Raw genomic sequence first — 14,373 nt, forward strand, 5'->3', positions numbered from 1 at the left:
TGTTTTACTTAACTTGTAGATGGCTTATACATCCACACTTCTGTCTCTCTGAAGAATGCTGTGGATAGGTTGAAGGAGGTCCAAGTGAATATAGTAACTCAACTGTTTCAGTTAAGTATTCCACCCTTTCTTTTTCATACCCACATTTTAATCAGCTATGATAGCTATTCACTAATGTAGCACTGGGCAGATGTAGGGGTAAGGGAGCAAGAAGAGGGAAGGAAATTTAGAAATTGTGATTCTCATAACAGTACTAATTGACTAGTGGTGGTTATTTCCTGCTGTGTGGGAACATGAATGTGGTGAGCAGTACCATGTTAGCAATCTGCTTCTGCTCAAGGTGGGTTACAAACACTCGTGAACTAGAAGTTTTAGCTTCCTTATTGGGGTACAGTATGTCTATGGCATCTTAGTTGCATTACAGTAGCTAAAATGCTAGAATTCAATGTTTGAATGCAGTTTCTTTTCACTTCTTGCTGGAGCTCTCAAGTGTGATTCAACCCTGTCAGTAGTTCTGTAGTAAAAGAATCTACATGGCTACCACTAAGTGTTTTAAAACTAGTTATTTGTGGTGTGTAACTCATGAACCAGGAACTCAAGACTAGAATTTCAATGTTTTCCTGTGATGATTTGTCAAATGAAATGATTCTTGAAGTACTGTAGTTGCTTGTGTGTTTTTTCAGGTGTGGGCAATGATTTAAGAGCTACATCAATCATACAGACAGCAAGCTTCATAAGCTCAGGTTTTCTGTGGGAGCTCCCCTCCTCCCATAAATCTCTTCCTCCTGTTTTGCCAGGGAATGAAATGTTTCTAATTCCTTTCTAGACAAAGCTTATCAGTTTTTTTCTTTGATGGTGAGATACGGGTTTCTAGATGAGGAGGATTTGTGGAATATGGTGTTCTCTCCCGCTTCCTATTATGGGAAGAACTCTTTGGACTTAAAGATCTTTTTTTTTTAAGCTGAAAAGGTGGCAATATAGCTATAGCAATTGGAAACACTTGTGCACTGCAGCTTTGTCTCTATAGTCTCATGCTTGGTTGCCTTGTGTCAATGTGTGCTTTTCCCTGATACAGTACATGGTATGCTAAACCTTCTCTATCACTGTCTTGGGGAGGGTCATAGCAGTCTCTTCTTCTGCTTGACCTCATACTGAACATGAATTCACCATATAAAAAGGCACATGAAGATGCCTCAGTGGGCAAACCACATTAATGAGAGCTTGATTTGGAAAGTACCTTGAGAGACCATATAATCTAGCCTCCTAGCTTCACTATGTCCATTATCACATCTAGTAGAAGTTTGTCTAACGGATTCTTAAAGATTTACAACATGAGATGCTTGATAGCTTTGCTAAGCAATCTAAAGCATGTATTCATCTTCTCTTTGAAGGGTGTTCCTGATCTGTAATCTGTGTCTGTTTTCTTCAGCTAAGGCCTATTTCTTCTACAGATGTGGAAAAAATGCCCTTCACTGAGAGCTTGATCCATCTTGGGGAAAGAAATTCTTACCTGTTTCATGCAGTTTCTTCAGCATAAACAACATCACTGCATTTCATGTTTTGGATCCTGCTTCCAGGGCTTTCTTGTCTTTCTCACTTCAGATTCTTCTCCAGTCAGTTCATCTCACATGAAGTGCTGCACCCAAAAAGGGATGTAGGACTCCAAAATAAGTTTTGCTGTGGTACTCTGTTTTGCAGGTTGCACATGTGTGTTCATAAAGCCCTGCTTGGTGCTTGACTTGTATATAATTAAATTGTCACTGATTCATGTTTGGACTGTAAGCTGCAGTCATTTAAGATCTTACTTGGAATTGTGGCTTAGCGAGCTGTTTAGCTGGCAGGGTTGTGTTTTTGTTTTGTTTTGTTTTTTAATTTTTTTGTAGCTAACTAGTCCTGCTTATTAAGGTCAGTCTTAGCCCTGATGTTCTACAGATCAGTGATGAGAGAGCGGTGTTCCTGCAGTAGACCTGGCACTGGGCTTGTGTTGCCTTTTCTCCTTCCCTCACCACTGGCTGAGGCAGCCCACAGCTTGAACTTGCATTGCAGCTGCCTGCCAGGATATGTTTATAGCAATCATCAGCTGTGGAATTACTGGTGATCATTCCATTTACCCAGGCACTGTGGTAGGATGATCTTGTGCAAAGCTGTACTTTTTCTAGGTTTGAAGTCTTGTAATTACTGAATTTGGCTAATCTTTTGAAGGTGTCAATGAGCAAATGTTTTCTTCCCCTTTGTGTTAGCAAACTTCGTATCTGTGCTCCAGAGAACACTGTTTTGGGACTGCTGAATTAGTATTCTTTCATAGAAGCTCTTAGTTTTATTGTAAGTTTTGAAAGCAGATGAACCATTTTATCTGGAATGTCAAAGGAAAACTCTGCTTGAGGCAGTTATCTGCCACTGCTAAACTTCAGTAGTTCAGGATGAGGTTGTCCTAGCTGTAACTGGTGAGAACTTTATAGTGGAAATTGCTTGCAGCTTTAGCTGATCATGTTTGTGTTTAGCTCTCCAAGGGAGCTCTCCTTGTGCCTAATTATGAGGAGGGATCAGACTGTAGATCAGTTAACAGACTATAGATCAGTTAACAGCATAGCTGAAACTCAAAGGCTATCTAAAAATCAGTGGGAGTTGGGTGTATGTTTTTCCACTCTATTAAACTACCATACAATCATTTCATGTCTCTTCCATGATCTACAGAGAAAGGCATTTTTTAGTACCAGTACAGCATTAGGTAGTAAGGTATTAGAAGGTGCTACAGAACAAGCATAAGAAGCTCATGCTAAGCAAATAATGTGCTAGGTATAGTTTTACATTTAAGAAAACGGGGGAATACTGATTGTGTAAGGGTGGCTTGCTCAAATTAAAGTGCTGCTGCTGTTCTCACCCTTTCCTAGGTCATGTAGCTGAAATTGCATGAGGGAATCATGCAACTTCTGTTGATTCCTAAGGGAAGCTGGATGAGGGGAAAAGATATAGAACAGACTAGTTAATTAAGCACTTGTAAGCCTGTTGATCTCAATTCTTCTGAATAAAATAATTCTGAAGTTATTCCAGAAGAGACCTATTAGGATTTTTCCTATCCTTGTGTCTAGGATGTGTCATAGTTTGTTTTTTTTATAGAGGGTTAGAATTGAGGAAGCAAGCAGTTGAGGGTCTAGTGCCTCTAGAGATCATCTTTTCCCTGTGACACACCTGGTGATACCTTTTTCCAGTGCTTACAGGTTGGGTTTTCTGTCTCCAGTCACTTTTTTGCTCACTATTTTGCCAAATGTTATGCATCAGCCTGACCTCAGATCATTGAGACTTTTTCCATGGTAGTAGAGATGACCACAAATGATGCATTTCACAGTGGCTTTTTAATTATGACATGGATATTCATATCTCCTTGATATACCTGTTTCCTATAACTTTCCCTGGAAAGTTGAGGATTGCCTTACACAAGGGTTCCTGTTACACTATCTGGGTGTCGCATTGATGTGTATCAGGCAGTAGTCCTTACACAGGTGAGTATTAGCACTTAAATGAGCGTACTGCAAAAGCATCAATGTCCTGTGATGCAGTAGAATCGGCTGTAAAGAAGCTGTTAATTTGTGTCTCTTGGCTTGTTTTAGATCTTAGCAGTGCAAGTTAGCTTGTATTTCAAAGTGGTAATAATGTAGATCTTGTCTTCCTTCCTCCTCTCTGAAGTTTTGTCTGAACATATCATGCATTGTTAGACTCCAATATCTGGAAGGCCTAAAGAGGCATTATGAGGATAACTATGTAATTGGAAATCATGGAATTGTTTAGGTTGGAAAAGACCTTTAAGATCATCAAGTCCAACTGTTAACCTAGCACTGCCAAGTCCACCACTAAATCATGTCCCGAAGTGCCACATCTACATGTCTTTTAAATACTTCCAGGGATGGTGACTCAATCACTTCCCTGGGCAGCCTCTTCCAGTGCTTGACAACCCTTTCAGTAAAGAAATTTTTCCTAATACCCAATCTAAACCTCCCCTGGTGCAACTTGAGGCTGTTTCCTCTTGTCCTATTGCTTGTTAATGGGGAAAGGAGACTGACCCCCCCCTCACTACAACCCCCTTTCAGGTAGGTGTAGAGAGCGATAAGGTCTCCCCTCAGCCTCCTCTTCTCCAGGCTAAACAACCCCAGTTCCCTCAGCCACTCCTCATCAGACTTGTGCTCCAGGCCCCTCACCAGCTTTGTTGCCCTTCTCTGGACACACTCCAGCACCTCAATGTCTTTCTTGTCTTGAGGGGCCCAAAACTGAACACAGGACTCGAGGTGCGGCCTCACCAGTGCCCAGTACAGGGGAACAACCACCTCCCTGCTCCTGCTGGCCACACTATTTCTGATACAGGCCAGGATACCGTTGGCCTTCTTGGCCACCTGGGCACACTGCTGGCTCATATTCAGGCGGCTGTCGACCAGCATGCCCAGGTCCTTTTCCACTGGGCAGCTTTCCAGCCACCCTTCCCCAGGCCTGTAGCGCTGCATGGGGTTGTTGTGACCCAGGTGCAGGACCCAGCACTCGGCCTTGTTGAACCTCATACAACTGGCCTCGGCCCATCAATCCAGCCTGTCCAGATCCCTCTGTAGAGCCTTCCTACCCTCAAGCAGATCGACCCTGCCTCCCAACTTGGTGTTGTCTGCAAGCTTGCTGAGGGTGCACTCAATCCCCTTGTCCAAATCATAGATAAAGATATTAAACAGAACTGGCCCCAGTACTGAGCCCTGGGGAACACCACTTGTGACCGGCCACCAACTGGATTTAACTCCATTCACCACCACTCTTTAGGCCCAGCCATCCAGCCAGTTTTTTACCCAGCAAAGAGTACACCTGTCCAAGCCATAAGCAGCCAGTGTGAGGAGAATGCTGTGGGAAACTGTGCCAAAGGCTTAGTAAAGTCCGGGTAGTCAAGATCCACAGCCTGTCCCTCATCCACTAAGTGGGTCACCTTGTCATAGAAGGAGATCAGGTTAGTCAAGCAGGACCTGCCTTTCATAAACCCATGCTGACTGAGCCAGATCACCTGGTTGTCCTGTGTGTGCTGCATGATGGCACTATTCATGGAAAACCTTTCTGAATAACTTCTGAGTAACTATAGTTACCTTCTTATTAGTTAGGCATGCCATTGACTACTTACATCAAGACCTGAAATTGCTTTTTTCCTTTTAGACAAGGGGAATCAAACTGCCCCCTAGGTATTCCCAAATATTGTGTTTTAAGAGATACCTTGTATGACACATTAACCATTCTCCATATGCATTTCAGAAAATCTCCTTGGAATATCTGAAGTCCCTATGGCTATGTATGATGAAGATATCTTGAAAAATCCCTTTTATTTGGCCATTCAGAAGCGGCGTCCTGATCTATGCAGCAAAGTTGCAGAACTCCATGGTATTGTAAGTATAAATAAGGAGATTTATAAGCTGCTTATTAAATAGTAGCTATATGAATTTAAATCAGATGCCTGCTATGACACATGTAAAGATTAGTGCAAGCCTGCAAAACTTGGAAGTGAAGCAGAGCAACTTTTAGTTGAAGTTGTTTGTTATTTACTAATACGGACTTCTTGGTATACTGCGTGGTAGTTAAAGGTCAAAGTTGGTGGTGTTTCTAAACTTTACAGGAAGCTTATTTTCTTTGCTCTGAATAAAGTTACATATTCTCCTGCTTGCTTGTAACTTACAGTGGGATTGACCTTTTGAAATCCCTGGTGGACAGACAATCAGTCATTTCTGACAGCATTTTACACAGCAAAATAAGGCAATTAAACTGAGCTGGAATAAAAAATCCAGTCCTTAAGACTTCTAATCTGGGTAGTCTGCAATTAGTCTTCATCCAAAATTAAGTATGTGGAGACTCCATTGAACTTGGAAGTTATTGTTACCTGATTATAAAATAAGCTTTAAGTTGGACAGGGTTCTTTCAATTGAGTATTAAGCTGGTGATGTGAACAGCTGAAATGCTGTTCACCAGTTCTGTCTGTATTCTGACACCATTTCTGAAAGCTGAGTAATGAAAGAACCATTTGTTTCATGCTTCTCTTCCTTGACAGATTTATTTCTTTCCAGCATGTATACAGTGTTTGTTATATTCATAATGTGTTGCTTTCTAATTAAGAATTTGTCTCAAACTGCCAGTCTGTTGGTGTGCAGCAGAACCAAGATGTTTCTTATCTTAGATCTTTTTTTCTTCTTTCTGATGGATTTTCATTTTAATTTGAAAATATACTTCACTTTTATTAGCTGTCTAATTAAGTCATTCAGGTGACTGGTGCTAAGTAACTTAAGATTTCATCTCCATCTCTTAGTATTGTTTGCTTCAGTTACATGTCATCCTTTTCCAGATAAGTCACTAAATGAAACGTCTAGGTTAATCACTGGACTGTGTGTCTATTGATGGCCTTTCCTTTTTATTTATTTAAATAAAAGCACCTATAGTTGCTATACATTTGCTAGTAAGTGTTTATAAGCCAGATTCAATTGCTTGCCTCTGAAGGGTGAAAGCTATTGGTGTTTAGCTGGTGATACATGGCATTTCTCTCTAAAGCATGATTTAACTTTTTCAGGTGTTAGTTCCATGCAAAGGAAGCCTTTCAAGCAACAGTCTTTCTACTTGCCAGTTTGAATCTTATGTTCTGAAGCCACTAGAAGAAAATTTTCAAACCTTAAATGGAAAGGTATTTCTGTTTTGATATATGAATGTGGCTCGGGGACACTTGCTGCAGTTGATAACTGATAGTGTGAACTAACGGTTACAGGAGCAGTAGCTAGGAGTTAGAGCTAATTGGCAAAAGTAGTATGTTGCCCATCTAAGCCAAGGTTCTCAGGGATATACTGCTTTCTAGAAAAAGCTGTGGTTTTGGCCTGTACATAAGAATAGTTGTCCTGTTCAGATGGTAACACTGCTTCTGATTTCAGTGTACTATGGCAAAGCAAATTTGTCAATTTATCTGTGTTTTGTGGCTGTTAAGAATTTTGTTGTGTGGCAGAAGGGCCTTTGTCACTTGAGAACTGTCTCTCTAGCTTTCAGGCAAATAGTAGCCTGCCTATATTGTATGCAGATGGGAGTTCAGTGAGGCTTAAGACAAAATTAAGGTGGTATTGAGTTGTATCTGAGGCCTGATGTATTAATTCAGTTCAGTAAGTAGAGCAGAAACTGACTAATATAGCAGTGAGCCATGGTAACTAATGCTAACACTGCATAGGATCACATTTTCTTCACTTGTAATTTTGCAGTACAGTCTGAGATCTTGCACCTGTTTGCAGGCTATTGTCTAGATCTTCGTACTGCAGAGGTCCTCACTAGAGTTGCTTGAGAAGATAAAGCTGAGCATGAGAAATGTAGACAAGATGTGTGGTGTTCTTCTGAAGCTGGACTTAGGCCCCAGTTCTAAGTTGTTTTTCAATTTCCCTTCTAAGTGCTCTAAAAACTGCAAATAGTCACTTAGACCTTGCAGATTGTCTGAAACCTCCTTTAGTAGCAGACTTGTAAATAAAGTAGGTATAAGCAAGGTTTAGCTAGCCATCTAGAAGGAATCTTTGTTTCAGGGTCTACGCAGCACAAGAATATGAACTCTCTTGAATTTGGGGCTTTCTTGTCTTGCAAGATTCTCTTCTTTCCCTGAAAATGTAACTGCAATGCAGAAGCCAAAGAGTAACTTTACTCTGGCAGAGTTTTACACTTGATCTGGTTTTTGTTTTGTTTCAGGAGATCTTCATACAAGGAAACATCATCATTTTAGGAACTGGTTTTAATTATCATCTCTCGGTACCTGTTCTTTTTGAGGAAACATTTTACAATGAAAAAGAAGAAAGCTTTAGTATATTGTGCATAGCTCATCCATTGGAAAAAACAGAAAGCTCAAGTATGTATTGAAATGTTAACTTGGTGGTCTTGTTTGCACAGTGAGCAAATTGGTATGTTTGATATGCTTCATACATTTCCTTTATTCTGAAAAGTGTTGGCTTGGTTGAAAGCACTTGGCATTTATTGGCCTGCTGGGGCAGATGTTGGTATGCTGCTGGAGAGAAATATAACGTTGCTGCCAGGCAAACTTAATTCCATAGGGTCTATGCCTCAGTCTCAGCACTAAAAATTATTTGTGGAATACTTGATCCAGCATGATGTTTTTTAGCAATGCTCAGTTTAGTGCTGACTGCTTAAAAAAGGGATTTAGTCTTAAATGTGAAATGTATCTTGAGATGCTAGGTGGATGCACAAAGAACTGGAGAGATAAATTCTTTTGTGATCACTTCAGTGGTTAGAGGATGTATAGCATAGTTATATAGCAGCTCTTCTGGTTGTGGTCTGTCTCAAAGTTGAATGCGTTTAATTTTTGTCCTAGTACTGAAACTGCTTTTAAGGTTGGAACAGTATTTCCAAGGCTGCTGTTAAAGCTGTGAATGTAACAGGATTTCCTTGTGAACTTGTATAACAATCTGTATTTACTAATTAAAAGGAACAGAAGCTTCTTAAAACATACGTTTTTTCTGAAACAAAAACCTCTAGTCTTCCTGAATACGTAAGAATATCTATTTGAAACATATGATGACAAAATGAAGTAATACTAGGGTAGTGTGAAAATAGTACTGTGAGGGAAGTATGAAAGATTTTCTGGGGAAAAAAAAGCTGGCATACATATAGGCTTAAATTCTATAAATATAATCTGAATATAAAAAATTATTCTTGTGGCATTCCCTTTTTTGGCCATTACTTAATGTAGTTGTATAGCAGTCTTTCAGAAGTGAGGTAATTTGTAATTTCAGAAGTAATTTGAAATGAATGAGATCTAAGCCTGTTATTAGTTTGCTGCCTTTGATTGCAGATGAGAGACTTGTTTAGAAAAAAATTTTTGGAAAAGCAGTATGAATTTTAAGTGAGGGATCCAATTGTCTTATTCAGAAGAAAAGTGGATTTGGTTTAATGTTTACATGAAGCAACTTTGCTCTCCCATTCAGAGAAGCATGTCTAAATAAAGAGTAGGTTATGTAAAAATCCAAGATGGGATTTTTACAACTCACTTAGAGGACACTGACTTCCTGCATGGGCATTCAGTGAATACTGTAATGTGCTTTTTCTTCTACTTTCAAGCTTGACTTGCACTCAGATTGAGTTGTGTATGTGGCAATAAATTACCCCAGGGTAGAAAAGCATATGAAATCAGTTTTAGCTATTCCAAATAAATACTTGACATAAAAGGCAAGAGACCCTGCTCTAAATGTGATGCATTAAATTCTTTTAGTTAAAAGCAATACCTTCTGTTAAAGGTATAGTAAGCTGAATTAATGTTTCATTGCACATGAGTTGGCTGTGTATGTAGGGATAGGAAGCGCTTTACCATGTGTACATATTAAGCCTATGTGTAAATTCTTGGCTTTTATTTTAGGTCAATCTACAGCTTCATCAAACTCCTATTCTCTTAAAAATATTGAAGATGTTAGAGAATTCTTGGGAAGGCACTGCGACAGATTTGATAAATACATAGGATCTTTCTATAGAACATTTAAAGAACATGAAAGGAAGAGCCTCCGCCACTACATAGTCAGTATCTTGCTTCTTGATGTTTAATTTACTAAATGTAATTTACTTCACTGCTTTGGATATCTTTGTCTTATTGAGCTTTTCTGTGTCAGAGTAGTCTAGAGTTGAGGAAGGTGGGAAGGGAGAAGGTAGAATTCTTAATTGTGAATTACCACATCTTAACTTTTGGGTAAAGGCAATTTTTGTAGCTAAAAAACTTACCATAGTGCACCCTTCTAAGGCAGGGAAGACCTCCTTTCTTTGCTTATTTATGCTTTGTTGCTTCAAGACAGATTAACCTGAATCTGATTGCTTTTTCTTGTCTTTTCTCCCCCTGCCCCCAGGATTCTGTCAATGCACTTTATACCAAATGTCTCCAGCATCTTTTGAGAGATTCGCACTTGGTAAGCACTTACTCCACTAAATACATAGTGTTACTTAAGAAGTAAATTATCTAACTTTCTCTTGCTGTTTGTATGGCTTTACTTTTCTAGAAGATGCTTGCAAAGCAAGAAGAGCAGATGAATCTGATTAAGCAAGCCGTTGAAGTAAGCATTTGAAATGAAGGAAAATAATTAGCAAGCTATTTTTAACTCTCCCTTTCATGCCTAAAGTACTGTTTTTTCTACAGATGTATATCCACCATGCTATTTATGATCTAGTCTTCAAATATGTGGGGACCATTGAGGCAAGTGAGGTAAGATTGATTGGTTGCTAAAGATTAGTTACATTAATTTAATGCATCTTAAAAACCTGTTGCCTTTCTGTTGATTAGGATGCTGCTTTTAACAAAATCACAAGGAGCCTTCAAGACCTGCAGCAAAAAGACATTGGAGTGAAGCCTGAGTTCAGGTGGGAGATGATTGTGGACTCTGAGGAGTTACTGAGATCCTGTCTTAAATAGGTCTCAGGCCAGCCAAAAAGTGTCTTCCTTCAGACAATAGCAAGTTCTTCTTATACTTCATTCCTTTGAGATGGAAAAGTAAAGCTTTGCAAGTGTCATTTTAGGGCAGTTTTTGCAATGATTGTTATCACCTTTCCCTTTATGTTCTTATGCTTCCCTCTCCATCTACAGGGTACAGAAATGCAAGTGTACTTGGAGTAGAGATGGAAGTATTTTAATACTGTTCTTCATCTTGGTTCTGAATAAGCTAAAGCTTGGGTTTTGGACATCCTGCACAGGAACTCTGTATGCTAACCATTTCTTTCAAATTATTTTATAGTTTTAATATACCACGTGCAAAGCGAGAACTGGGTCAGTTGAACAAATGTACTTCCCCTCAACAGAAGCTACTTTGTCTGCGAAAAGTGGTACAAATTATTATGCAATCTCCTAGCCAAAGAGGTCAGTAATTAGCGAATTAACTTGATTTTAAACATTTTTCTTAACTAGTACACACAAAGCATTTTGCTATTCACAGCAGTTTATATACCACTTGTGGATTAAACAGTTAGGCTGGGGTCTGCCTTGCAGGTCTCTAAACAAAGCAAAACGGAGGCAAGATAGCCACTTCAGCATTATTTCTCATGGGGTGAGGTGGGGTACTTGCTTAGCTTATATATGTTTTAGCTAGAGCATGTGAGAAGGTTGCATGTGTGAACATCTTCTCATGCAGAAGAATTGAGGGTGATCCATTTTAAACGCTGAGGATTGCTGCTAGATCATTTTTGTCTATTTGTCCATGTGCCTTGATAATCTTGAAATCAATACTCTAGAGATACATCTTTTGCAAAGTGCAGTGTTAGTGGGGGACGAACAAACCTTCTATATGCTGCATTCAAAGTGCTACCATGGATTACAGAAATGATTCTGTGATAGGAAAGCATGGACTTCTTAACCTGGTATTATTTTATGTAGCCTGGAGAGAGAAGATACTTCCACTAAGCAAATGGAGTAGTACAGTGAACTTATGCTTTCCCTACTTCATCTCTTCCTTTCTCCAGGAAGACCCCTGAGTTATAGGAAAGCATATTGACTTTGACGGTAGTTTTTGCCCTCAAGAATTTGAGAAATCTTGAGTTAGTGCTCTGGCCCTTTCTGTGGAGGAAGGAGAGGATGCTAGTCAAATATTGCAATTTGTACAGTACAAACGGTATTTGTTGTTTGGCTCCTGGCAGCCTATTTAGAGGGTGATTGAGAACATTTGAAGGGCAGCCTGTGTTACTCAATGCGTTCTCTACTAGTAGAGCTGGCCCTTAGTCTCAGGAGTTGGAACTCTGTTTATACGTATTGCTCTTGATTGAACCATGACATGACTAACACCAGATGTAAATTCTTTTTTTAGTTAACATGGAAACCATGTGTGCAGATGATCTTCTCTCTGTTTTGCTGTATTTACTTGTAAAAACAGAAGTCCCAAACTGGTATGTAACTATATTTTGGCTGTACAGAGCTCCATCAAATCATCTTGTATGTAATGCTGCTGTAGGGGCAAATGTTTCTGAACATGCAGTAATAACTTACACTTTCAGTAAGAGGGGCTGATGTAATGCAGAAAACTATTTTTGGTAGGACAAACAGCAAAGATATGTTACAGATGTGACTGAATTAAGGACCTATCAGGAATTCAAATGCTGTGTCTTTTGGTGTTTTGATTCCCAGCCCAGAAAAAAGTTGTAATGGGAGGCCATCTCTATACCAGATCTGCATGTCAGTACAGACTTCACAGACTGGTCCTTCCTCATCTGTGTTTGGAGCTGTGAAACCTTTTTGCAGCTTCTAGGTGTTTGATACATTTCATATAGAGTAACTAGATTTGAATGCTTAATTGCTTGTTGCTAACCCGTGCCATTGTGTTTATCACTCTTCACTATCAGTAAAAGTATATCTAAACCTTCTACCTGTATCTGAACTGAATTTTAGTGTTGGTGTATCCCATATCTCGGAGATGAGCATTTTTCCTTTAATTTGTAGCTACCACTTTACACTGGTGCTTATGGTGCTTGAAACATTAACACGTTTGAAATGTGTGAAACAGCGTCCTGTTGTTGTTCTTATCCTGTCCTTCATATTCCTTATTTGTACCCAATTAATTGAATTTCATTGAACAATTGAGGTAAGTAGAGTTCTGATCCATCTACAAAGCTCAGAACAGTCATAGTATTGGTAGCCTAACAATCTTTCTGGAAGCTTTTTCTTAACCCACACCTATTGCCTGCCTGGATTGCCTAAGATGAGTTGCAGTATTAAGATATGTCATGCTAGAGTCTTCTTATTTTTAGTGATTCGTGGCTTTAACTTTTTTATTTCAGGATGGCCAACTTGAGTTACATAAAGAACTTCAGGCTTTGCAGTTCAGTGAAGGATGAATTGGGATACTGTCTAACCTCAATTGAGGCTGCAATAGAATACATACGACAAGGCAACCTCTCTGACAGATCAACAGTAAGCTGCTCTTAAAGTCTGTCAAATGTGTACTTGATAAGCTTGTAGGAGTAAGTCCAGTCAGAGGATACAAACAGCTAATGTAATAGTTCCTTTTTTGCACTTAAAGAAATGAGCTGAAGTAACTATACCTGAAGCAAAGCTAAAATGATTACAATGAAGTCCTTGTTGCTCATTGTATACTCTTTGAGGAAGTAGTTAAATATCAAGTCTATCTCCTCATGATCAGAGGAAAAATGACAGCATTATTTTCAACAGCTGAGTCTTCAGTAAGTTTAATATCTCCTGTTTGTACTCTATCATGGTTGTGAAAGCAATGCAGTACTTGAGAGTAGGCATAGCTTAAACAGATTTTTCTTTAACTTTAAAGAGCTTAGCTATGCTAGCAAAATGGTGATTGCAGTGTAACTTAGAATTATTCAGTAAATCTTTGTACTCCAAAAATTCAATGTGTTAGCAGTGCAGATTACTGTGTTGTACCAAGCTGATAGTTTAATGGGAATGCAGGACTATGATAAGGTTGTGTTTTTGAAGGTCAAATTTGGCTCTTGGGTTCTCTAACCTAGCAGGGGCAGGAAGTTTGTGGATGCATGAGTTATTTCCTACTGGGCAACTAGACCTTCTGTCAATCAGGTCAAATCCCTGCAGGCCAATCGAGGATGATATTGATGTGATTTCAGAAACTTCTATGATTTAAGAACTTTGTAGCTTATTTAGTAAAGGAGTCCAGTCTTACTGCACCTGTAAAACTTTCTGCTGTTGCAAAATTAGGTTTTCCTGATCTGATGTGGAAATCAAAAGAAGCGAACTTGGAACCAGAGTGAATTCAATGTGTCTCAGTCTGCCCAACTGCAAAGCACTGGAATCTAATTGCAGGGGCCAGAATAATGGCTCAGTGTGCAGGGCTTGGGGTGGGACAAATTGGGGCACAATCTTAAAGCAGCAGCACTTAAAGTAACATTTTAGCTTTCTGTTATTTCTGGTTTTGTTATTTTCTGGGATCTTTCCATGAACCTGTCGTGCATAAGTTTGCTTTGTACACTCAAAAAAAAAAGCACACTTTCATTTTGTGTAAAGAGACTGTGATATTTCTTGTCTGTAATGCTGTATTGAATTATGTTTAAAAAAAATAATAAAAATGTTAGTTTAAAAGGAAAACAACCTGCCAAACAATTTTGCTTCCTGTAGTCACTTGGCTATCATTAACAATCAATACACAAAAAGCAATGCTGGTGGTCTGGATGGAGAACTGGAACCAAAGTAGAATTGTCTTCAACAATGCCACCAAACTGGAAAAAAAAGCCAAACCTGGTCTTAAATTTCTAGAATAATGACTGTTTCCTATTAAATGTCTGGTCCTATCCCTCCTTATATAGCTAAGGATAGCAGTTTTTTATGCTGGGATCACCCTCAAGTGATTATAACTTAAGTGCCACTGCCATTAAGATATTATATTTCTTTGG

General features: G+C 39.1%; 1 protein-coding gene across 10 annotated transcripts in view; it reads left to right on the top strand.

The window, feature by feature from the left end:
* ANKRD27 (ankyrin repeat domain 27) overlaps window positions 1–14,373 on the top strand; it is a 49,380-nt gene that overhangs the window by 6,434 nt on the left and 28,573 nt on the right. For 9 of the 10 annotated variants that reach the window (XR_012652191.1, XM_075040092.1, XM_075040095.1 and 6 more), the window contains exons 2-12: window positions 5,272–5,402; window positions 6,572–6,682; window positions 7,714–7,870; window positions 9,392–9,546; window positions 9,870–9,929; window positions 10,020–10,073; window positions 10,157–10,222; window positions 10,301–10,377; window positions 10,749–10,870; window positions 11,811–11,889; window positions 12,778–12,910. Coding sequence is in view for 9 of the 10 variants with exons in the window: in XM_075040092.1 (XP_074896193.1) it covers window positions 5,272–5,402; window positions 6,572–6,682; window positions 7,714–7,870; window positions 9,392–9,546; window positions 9,870–9,929; window positions 10,020–10,073; window positions 10,157–10,222; window positions 10,301–10,377; window positions 10,749–10,870; window positions 11,811–11,889; window positions 12,778–12,910 (1,145 nt within the window). In the remaining variant the exon portion in view is untranslated. The remainder of the gene's footprint in view (window positions 1–5,271; window positions 5,403–6,571; window positions 6,683–7,713; window positions 7,871–9,391; window positions 9,547–9,869; window positions 9,930–10,019; window positions 10,074–10,156; window positions 10,223–10,300; window positions 10,378–10,748; window positions 10,871–11,810; window positions 11,890–12,777; window positions 12,911–14,373) is intronic. The other variant, XM_075040093.1, reaches the window with a different exon arrangement.

The sequence above is a fragment of the Buteo buteo genome, chromosome 11 (assembly GCF_964188355.1).
Source record: "Buteo buteo chromosome 11, bButBut1.hap1.1, whole genome shotgun sequence".
NCBI lineage: Eukaryota > Metazoa > Chordata > Aves > Accipitriformes > Accipitridae > Buteo > Buteo buteo.